Here is a 10,054-nt window from a genome sequence, read left to right as displayed (position 1 = left end):
GGACACACAGGGTAGAGGACCGGGGAGCGTTCCCTCACCTGCAGGCCTGCTCGCTGTGGCGCGGGGACAGGGCCCGCGGCCGTGCTGTCCCTCGGGTGCAGCACCGAGCACGTGCCCGACGGGCCGAGCAGACACGATGAAGCCAACACCAGGGGAGACCGGATTGTCTACTGAGATGCAGGTAAGCAGCCATCACAGGGATTGTAAGTGCACGTCCACACGCTGCGTGTCGGGCGACACCCTTCCCAACTTGCTTGCAACAGGCTGCGCGCACCATTTCGTTTGGCCCAAATGCACTTTCTTTCCCCAGTGAACGTCAAGGACCACAACCACGAGAACAGAGCGGCCCTGGCCTTAGGGGGCGGGGCGCAAGGAGAGTTCCGAGGGCTCCCTTCCATCTTTATTGATTCAAGACTTTGCACAGAAAGCTCTCTGGGGACTAGAACAGCAGCGAATGCATCACACTGTTGTCAAGACTTCAAGTTTCAAAAGCAAATTGTTTAAAAAAAGAATACAGTTCCTGATTGGAGTTAGATACAGGGACGCGGGAGAGCCATACTTACTTGAAGGTCACATGGTCTACAGGTGGTGGCGCGTCCCTAGGGGAGCAGTTGGTGGTATATGTTTTCTCAATACTCAAAAGGCTCAACCTCAAGCAGTAATAAACACAAGCAAAAGTGATTTAACCATTAAAATAAATATTCAGAAAAACCTCTCTGTACATACAAGTGAAAGGGTAAGTAACACTTTCACGCAGAAAAATAATAAAGGATTTGTTCACAGAAGGAGCTGAAACCTGCTGTCCCAGCCTCAGGTCCGAGGAAGGGAGCACGGACGGGGACTACCGCTCACCGCTAGCTCACGGCCGCCGCACGGACACTACCACCACTTACACGCGGGACTCAGAACTGCACACGCGCCTCCCGCTGCTCGCGCTCACAGCATGCCGAAGCCTTTGGCGTAAGTGATGGCCTTCAGCAGTCGCTCTTTCAGCTTTTCTTTGCTTGAATATTCCGGAAGTAAAAGGACATTGAAGCAGGTGTGAGATGTAGGTAACCTACAGAGAGAGAAGGGGGGGGACAGTAAGTCGTGGGAAAGCGCCCAGGAGCACATGGCCCTCCTCCCCCGTGGTCTGTGCAGGAACGCAGCCGTCAGGATGGCCACACTGAGCTACTCATGTAGGGACTTAACCTCTCACAACAGATCCACCTAGTCCAGCGGTTCTCAACCTGTGGGTTGCGACCCCTGAAAACACATCCTGCAGATCAGATATTTACATGTAGACGATTCATAACAGTAGCAACGAAAATAATCTTACGGTTGGGTCACAACATGAGGAACTGTATTGAAGGGTCGCGGCATTAGGAAGGTTGAGAACCACTGCTCCTCATTAGTGGGTGTCCCCACTAGAGCTGAAATCACCAAAAAATCTTGATTTTAAAGTGCTCTTTAATGCTTATTAGAAAAACTATGTAAATGACTTGGTAACAAATACCAATGTTACTGTAGAATACCAATAGAGGGTTTCTGCACATGGAAACCACGCAGTAGGATACCGCCCAGGTAGGGTCCTTATTCACCAAAGACTGTTAACTCTCACAGTGAAGATGACGACAACCTAGTGCTGACCCCACCCCCTCCTGAGCCTCAGTTCACCCTCCTAAGATGGCTTCCGGTAAAACCTTCCGAGCCAGAGGCTGGCTCACGCCAGTGTGTCGCCCTGCGGTAGCTCTGACGCGTCTCGGGTGATGTGGAGGCCTCTGCTGCCCCCGGGAGTGGGACAGGCCATGCGTGCACAGGGTAGAAAGCAGGCATGTTGGTGTGTGCCGCGGGGGCCGTTACCGTTCTGTGTCGGGGCCGTTCTTGGCGATGATCATCTTCAGCTTGCCGAGCCCGCCCACCGGCGCCCGGTCGGTGCCCGTGGTGAACTGCAGGAAGAGCCGCTTCTGCTCCTCGGTGAAGGCGTGCACGATGTCCCAGAACTCCCTGCGGGGAGAAGGACGCGCTGACCGCACTGGCTGAGCAGCTGGACCTCCCGTCACGGTTAGGAGAGGACCCGGGGGTCCACGCAGCAGCCTTTACCTCAAGGACACGTTTCAAAAGCTGATGTTCATCGTGACATTATTGACCCAGAAAAACGGGTAAACCTAAGTGACCGACCATAGAAGGTAACTAATATGGTGTTCAACATACAGAACCGGTAACAAACAAAAGACTAAACCCAAACTCCACGACCAGGACTTTGACCAGGGTGCGCACGGGGGGAGAGGGAGCCGGTCTGGTAAGTTCATGCCGTAACGACCGTTGTCACCCTTGCTTAGGGACGCTCTGGGCCTGCCTGTGTGGACAGTCAGGTGCCCGTAAACTTGGCAGATACACGAATGCGACCAACACGTGGCCTTTCTGTTGGTGCGACGCCGTTTCTGACCTGCGATGTCTTGGCGCTTCCCCAGCCCTCGGCGCCCAGACCCGTGGCCTGGAGAACAGTCCCAGCGCTCGGACGTGGAGCCTGCAGCACCTCCCTCGGAAGGACGGACGGAAGGACCGCACGCCCCATGCAGGTCAGCTGAGCCCAGACCCTCTGTCAGTCACCTGCAGGCGGCAGCCCACCAGCAGTGCTCACTGAGACCAGTCTGGCCACATTATCAATGGTTCTTTCTAAAAGATTAAAATTTTTTAGACAAAAAGGGGCTTCCACATGACGTGGTAGCCGCATTGATCACATCTCAGGCCCACAGGGCACCAGGATGAGTGAGTGAACACGGGCATCGCCAGAGGCCCTGAGAGGAGATGGCGGCTGAAAACTGTCATTTTTGGCAAAAAACACCAACCCACATACTCAGGAAACTAACCAAACCCCACGGAGCATGAACGACACTCTGCCTCGGGGATGAAGGGGAACAGTCACTGGCGGACCTGCCTTGGCAGACGACAACCTCAAACCAAGGAGACAGAGGGAAGAGCAGGGGGCTGGGGGCTCACAGAGACGAGGGTCGCATTAACGCTCAGGCAGGCGGGGAAGGTGGGAAAGGAAGAGCTCAGTGGGAGCAAGGCTGCCACTCCCTGAGGAGATGGTGGCATCCGCCCACAGACGCAAATGCAGTGACGCCAACACCCACCGAAGACTCTGCTAGACACACGTACAGAACACACAGCGAGGAGGAGTCCCGCACGCCCACCAGCTCAGCGACCCAGAGAGGCAGGAAGTAGACACCATAAAAGGGAAGAAACAGAAAACAGATAAAATGGCAAACGTAGGCCCTCACATACCAATAATTACCTTAAACACAAATGGTCTCCATACACCAACTAAAAGGCAGATTGACAGGGGCTTTAACACACACACAGGACGGGTTCTGTTCATCAGACTCCGGGCAAAGAAAGAGACCAGGCATGAGGAGGGACCGGCCCACCAGGAGCACAGGACCCCGTGACTGCACTCTGGGGCATTTACCCCGAGAAATGACAACCATGTCCCATAAAAACCTGCCCATGTGTTCGTAGGGGCTTTACTGCCCAAAGTGGGGAGCAGCCGCGTGTCCTGGGACAGGCGACCCGACAGCCCACGCCGCAGTGGAGGCCGAGGGCTGCTGGGCAGGAGCTGGGCGGGCCTCCAGGAAACGAGGCTGAGGGAGAGGAAAGGAGGAAGCCCAGAGCAGCGGTCGCCAACGGGAGGCCCGCGAGGTCCCAAAGGTCGGCGACCGCAGCCCTAGAGGGTGCTGCTCAGTGAAACAAGCCGAATGGAGACAAATTCCCTACAATTTCACTTACACGTAGGATCTGAAAAACAAACCAAGCGAACGAACAAAATAGAAACAAATTCATAGAGAAACTGCTGGCGAAGAAATGCAAACTTCCCGCTACAGTCGCGGGTGGAGGACGGCCTGGGAGTCCCGTCAGGAACGTGCGGTGACGGTACGGGGACCACCTTGTGAGCTGTGGGAACGTCTCACCACCAGTACAGGACGACCAGGTCTACAGTTAGGCATTTAAACACCATGATCGGGGTTAAAGCGACTCACCTAATCAGAACCGAGTCCCTGGAATAGCCACCGTCGTATTCTGTGGTTTCTTCCAGCGCCTGGAAATCTAGATTCTGCAAATTTTTAAAAAACACATCTTAGCATCCCCTCAGCGCACCATTGCCAACAGCCACGCCACACGGTGCGTCCGCGGACGCTGCCTGCTTACCCGGCTTCCGCATATGAGCAGCTCAATTTCCTCTGGTCGGAACAAGTACTTTAGGGGAGATTCGTTGGTCACCATATGAAAACCTCTTCGAAAAGCCTTGAACTGTTTTTCTACTGATTTATTGAGAATGTAGTCAGAATAGAGATTGACAAATTCCTGCAGAAAACATTAACCACAAGAACTCCTTATACGCTATACACACCAAACACAACAAGCTACTGGGCTGCACAGCTTTTAAAATTATTTTTATATTTATATTCCCAAAGGAAAAATATTCAAAAGTATTTTTAAAAGTCAAATTATATACATGCAAAGGAATACACCTGAAATGATGTCACAGCTCTCGGTGACAGCAGTTTTAACCTGTAAATAGGCCATGTATGGAAACCAATAGATATGTTTCAATTTTGACATTAAACTGGACTGAATATAAAAGCTGGGCATCAACAGTTTTGAGGTTCCCTCAACTATGCGTGCAAACAGGGGGCAGCAGCGAGCAGTGCGGTGCCTGTGGGGTCAGGAGTCTCATGATTTCTAGCCACAATATTGGGGAAGCATCAAATACCTTTGTGTTTTACTTGATACATAAGCTATTGCACCAAGTCACAAAAGGGAAATGTACTTTTTTTTCTTAGTAAGCATATTTTATCAAAAATTATATGAACACATTTTTTAAAGGTTGATTCTATATCATTTTCTTGCTATGTTCTGGGTTATTCCCTTGTTTTCAGATGCTTACGTTTTGGTCAACAGATGTAGTTTCAGAACCCTTCTCAGGAGTGTAGTTAAGCCACACACACGTGCACATGACATGGGGCTCACTGTGTGGGGGGGCATCACTGTGTGGGGCCGCTCCCTCCCTGCCCGTCCCCTTTCTCTAAAAGGCCTGTAGTGGTCAGCCGCGGGCTCCCACACCACCTTAAGTCCCAGATGTAGGAAACGGTGGCGACTGCACTGACAACTCAGTGAGTGGACTTGTTGGGGCTGTGCCTGGACTAGATTAGAAACTGCTTTTAGAATGACACGCACTGTATGTTTTGAAATTCTGTTCATAAAGAGACAAACACTGACGCAGAAACATGCACTACCTTCCGGTTTTCGTTTGTAATTGGGATTTTGTCACCGTTCTCCTTCAGGTCGTACATCATGGGGTTACCGAACAGATCCGTCTGCGATATCTGGAAAGTGATCATCATGTCGTCTTCCACGCTCCCCTCATACTCCAACAGATCCTTCAAGCTCTGAAACAGAACCTGACAACAGAAACGGAAAACCAAGGTCACCACGGAGCCGCAGACTGCACCCTCTGTGACACTCTTGGAAGAACAGACGTGGACCATACGATTGAAACACAGCACCCTGGCCGGCGTGTTCGGTGGTTAGAGCACTGGTCCGCACCTGGAGGGTAGTGGGTTCGATTTTCCGTCGGACGGGTTGCAGGTCAATCTCCATCCTCAGGACATGTGTGGGGAGCAACCAATCGGTGTGTCTCTCCCTCCCACCCCCGCCCTCAGAAAAAAAACCAATGGGAAAATGTACCCTCACTCCTCGGCTGAAGATGAAAAACACACACAGTTCCCAAATGGAAACTACAGATGGCGGCGATGTCCACTCCGTGCTCGGGAGCCCAGTCTCGGGGCCGGGAGGACGGGGCGAGGAGACACACCGACTGTGGCCACCAGGCCCTTCCTCGTGGCTTCGCCGGGTAACCCCGTGGGATCAGCCCCCCGGAACCCGCCTGCAGAGAGCGGTGTCTATAGATGGACTCCGACAGGAGACCCTGGCGCAGGTCGCGGACACTCACCGGGTGGGAGTCGCCCAGGTCCCGGAAGGTGCCCTTCTTGCCCATGAGCTTCCTGTAGACGACCATGGGGAAGTGCACGTCCAGGATGCAGTTGTTGTAGATGGCCAGGCCCAGCACGATGCCGATCAGCGTGAACTGGCCCTCCGTTTCGAAGGAGGACGGATTGAACCAAAACAGCTTCGTGTTTTCATCGTAGGTGAACATGCCTGTAAGGAAAGGTTTTGTGAAATACAAAATATTAAAGACTGAGGAGCAATACAAACAGAATAATTATACAAAAATGTTTCTCTCTGTTACATTAGCACGTGAGAAACCAAAGCTCACATATATGATGATTACAAGTGTGGCAAAGGTAGCGCTGTACGTAATTTTAAAGAAGCCAAGGAAACAAGCAATTTCTTTGGCATTGCCAAAAAGTTAGATTCAAGTTTCACTTTAAAAACATCTTTAACCCACAAGTGCTGCTTTAAAGCACAATTCTGGGTCGTGAAGGGAAAGTCTGTTGCTCCAGAAGTGCACAGGGGCCCCACCAAGTGTGTCCAGCACCTTTCTAACCAAGTCAGGTGATGCCAACTCCATACCCTTCGATTAACTCGGATTATGCCCACAGCTCAAAGCTGTCTCACACACTAATTCTGAGCCAGTAAATAAAACAAACGTTGTTTGTATTCACAGCCCCTTTCAGTTTTTATGGCCTCCACTATTCAAAATCCAAGCTTGGAGACCTTTCTTTTGTCTTATTCATTTAAAAAGATAAATCTTTGCCAAAACCCGTTTGGCTCAGTGGATAGAGCCTCGGCCTGCGGACTGAAGGGTCCCAGGTTCGATTCCGGTCAAAGGCATGTACCTGGGTTGCGGGCACATCCCCAGTAGGAGGTGTGCAGGAGGCAGCTGATCGATGTTTCTCTCTCATCGATGTTTCCAACTCTCTATCTTTCTCCCTTCCTCTCTGTAAAAAAATCAATAAAATATATTTAAAAAAATAAAATAAAAAGATAAATCTTTGGTTCTGCCTATCTTAACAACCATTACTACCCTTTAAATGAACATCTAAGGACAAGGTTAATCTTTCAGTTGCTATTGAAAACTAAATAAAAATAGTTTAAGAATTACATCTGGAGCCCTAGCCAGTTTGGCTCAGTGGATAGAGCGTCGGCCTGCGGACTGAAGGGTCCCAGGTTCGATTCTGGTCAAGGGCACATGCCCGGGTTGCGGGTCGATCCCCAATGGGGGGCGTGCGGGGGCCAGCCGATCAGTGATTCTCTCTCATTGATGTTTCTAGCTCTCTCTCCCTCTTCCTTCCTCTCTAAAGTCAATAAAAATGTTAAAAAAAAAAAAAAAGAATTACATCTGGAGCCCAGCTGGTGAGGCTCCGTGGCTGAGCACTGACCTATGAACCAGGAGGTCACGGTTGCATTCCTGGTCAGGGCACAGGCCCGTGTTGTGGGCTCGAACCCCAGTGGGACATGTGCAGGAGGCAGCCGATCCATGGTTCTCTCTCATCACTGATGTTCCTCTCTCTCTCCCTACCTCTGTGAAATTAATTTATTAAGAACAAATCTGGGAAAAATGGGGAATTTCAAGTACAACAAACTTCAGAAATCAATACAGCACGTAAATAAATAGATTTTTAAAAGCTTAAAATGTTTCATTTTCATTTAGCTTGAGTGAAATATAAAAGGAACTTTAAAATGTCCCCTTGATCCTAAGGGCCTGGATTGAGTGAGGACATTTTTCTAAGACAATGTAACGGTCATGAAGTGACAGTCTGATACCATCCACGTTACACTCGGCTCTCACATTTTTCAGGTCTAAAGCAGAAGGTGCATGGCCAACTGAAAGCTTCCTTTGGTTACAGACACAGTATGAGCAGGTCAAACCAGTCTACAGTCCTTACAGGCCATTCATACAGTTAATGGCACTTCAGACGGATGCCCTTGGTCTCAAAAGCAACTACCTACAAACGCCCCATGTGCCTGCACAGGCCACTGCTCCGTCCGCAGGGAGGTCCTGGGGGAACAAGGAGGGGCGTGTGGGACACGTCAGGGCTCAGGTGCCGGGGAAAAGCCCCGTGAGACGAAGGGTGTGGCTCTTCTGAAGTCCGTTTTGCTGTTTCTCTGACCTCATTTCAATCACCTCCCATCAAGTAGAGTGTGTAACGTGCATTTTTCTTAGCAGTTCTGCAAAAATCGCCAATCTAGAGCTAATGTCTAACATTTCTAGGTGCATGAGAAACGAGTGCTGAGGTTGCCAAACGCATGAAGCTTACAAATTAATTTCCTGTCTCAAAAAAGGGCATGATTTCATGTGTCTCCCAGGTTTACTTTGAACACATGATCACAAATGACATGGGGTTGGTGCGCCGAGGGAATCGCACAAACCATGTGCTGCTGCCCTCCCAGTGAGAACACGCACTCCCAGGAGACCTGGTCTCGGCTCGGAGACGCCTTACCGATGTCGGGGTTGAAGATCTCCTCCACAACCAGCTGGAAGAATTCTTTGGAAACCCCTCCCTCGTCAACTCCTTGTTCTCCTTCGAACTCCACATACAACTGTTTCTTCAAGTCAGCAGGGTTCTCCATCGCGATCATCTCTAGCTGGGGAGTGAAAGGGAAGGGAGGTGACTGCGGCGTCAGGGACAGGAACGCGCGCACGAGAAGCACACACGAGGGCGGGCGAGGGGGGTGCGTCAGGCGGAAGGAAGAAGCCAGTGCGGGCAGACTTGGTCACAGATGGAAGATGAGGCAGGAAGAGCCTGCAGAGAGGAGGTAGGGTACGTCCTACTGACCGACGGAAGCAGCACCCAGCAGACACGCAGACTTCCTGGTCCTTGTGTGGGAGACCCCTGGGCTATGGGTTAGGACAGAGGAGTCCACAAAACTCAGGACGACGCAAACCAAATCATTTCAGCAGAAACAGTGGAATATAGACGTTTGACCTCAAAACTGTTCCCTATATAGTTCTTCATATTATAATACAAACTCAAGAATTAGGTCTTAATATCTCTTCAGCCATAAGTAAAATGAACTTCAATTAAAAACACACGCAATCAACAGGAAAGCCTCTGATCTCCTACCTGGCACTCAATACTCATTACGCTCTTTCACGGGTTAGAACAGTCCACATCCACTTTTAGGAGACGAGGCATGCACTTGCTCATACCCTTCCTCTTAACTTCTCAAACGTTATCGAAACCTACCATTTCAACGATAAACCTTTCCCAATATTTCTTTGTATGTACTGAATAAACAGTCATTACGAGATGAATCACAAAGTCACACTAGATTCCTCTCTGCTCTAAAAAAAAAAAAAACCACTAGATTCTAATGTAAAATATTTGCACTGCAATTTGTTGTTTAATGTATCTGAAGCTTACTAACAGCATGCCTAACTGATCATCCACCTGACTTTCTCCCTTTAAATGCCTTCTGGCTGTTAAAAACATTTTTTAATTTGCCAAGATAGAATGTTTAAGGGTTTTCAGGTTATTGGCCATTATCCAACTAGAATTTCTTTTTATTTATTGTCTAAAGTTTTACATATGCCTCCTTCTTCCCCAGACTTACACCCCCACCCCACTAGAATTTTAAAAATATCTTTGAGCAAGGCAAACCTCACTGGAATATGCGTATTGGAGTCCCAAGGTGACTACTATAGGTTAACAGCACTAGTTTGGACGTTCCCGTGTGCCTGTACACACACACACACACACACACACTCATGAGTCAGGTCAGTTGCCCTAGATCAGTAATGGCAAATCTATGACACACGTGTCAGAGATGACACGCCAACTCATTTTTTTGGTTGATTTTTGTTAAATGGCATCCTATCTAATAAAAGAGAAACATGGTAATTGGCGTACGACCGCTACCCTTCCCGTTGGCTAATCAGCGAGATATGCAAATTAACTGCCAGCCAAGATGGCGGCTGATTTGCATATGTAGGCTCCAAGTGGCAGAGCGAAGCCTGGTGAGGACACAGGTGTTCTGCCTCGACCCGCTGGTGGAGGGCCTCTGGGCCTGCTTGGTCAGGGCTGCCGGGGGGGTTGGAGGCGCAGAG

The 10,054-nt window shown here is 50.0% G+C and overlaps 1 protein-coding gene across 2 annotated transcripts in view; it reads right to left on the bottom strand.

The window, feature by feature from the left end:
* Positions 1–377: 377 nt before the first annotated feature.
* UBE3A (ubiquitin protein ligase E3A) overlaps positions 378–10,054 on the bottom strand; it is a 29,693-nt gene continuing 20,016 nt past the window's right edge. For both annotated transcript variants that reach the window (XM_015563045.1, XM_006753476.2), the window contains 7 exons: positions 8,448–8,592; positions 5,996–6,201; positions 5,280–5,444; positions 4,192–4,347; positions 4,023–4,096; positions 1,843–1,986; positions 378–1,057 (listed from right to left, as the gene is read on the bottom strand). In XM_015563045.1, the coding sequence (XP_015418531.1) occupies positions 937–1,057; positions 1,843–1,986; positions 4,023–4,096; positions 4,192–4,347; positions 5,280–5,444; positions 5,996–6,201; positions 8,448–8,592 (1,011 nt within the window). In that variant the 3' untranslated portion in view covers positions 378–936. The remainder of the gene's footprint in view (positions 1,058–1,842; positions 1,987–4,022; positions 4,097–4,191; positions 4,348–5,279; positions 5,445–5,995; positions 6,202–8,447; positions 8,593–10,054) is intronic.

This window comes from Myotis davidii, unplaced genomic scaffold (assembly GCF_000327345.1).
Source record: "Myotis davidii unplaced genomic scaffold, ASM32734v1 scaffold811, whole genome shotgun sequence".
Classification (NCBI taxonomy): Eukaryota; Metazoa; Chordata; class Mammalia; order Chiroptera; family Vespertilionidae; genus Myotis; species Myotis davidii.
The sequence above is the reverse complement of the archived record's forward strand: the minus strand, read 5'-3'. Positions and strand labels throughout refer to the sequence as shown.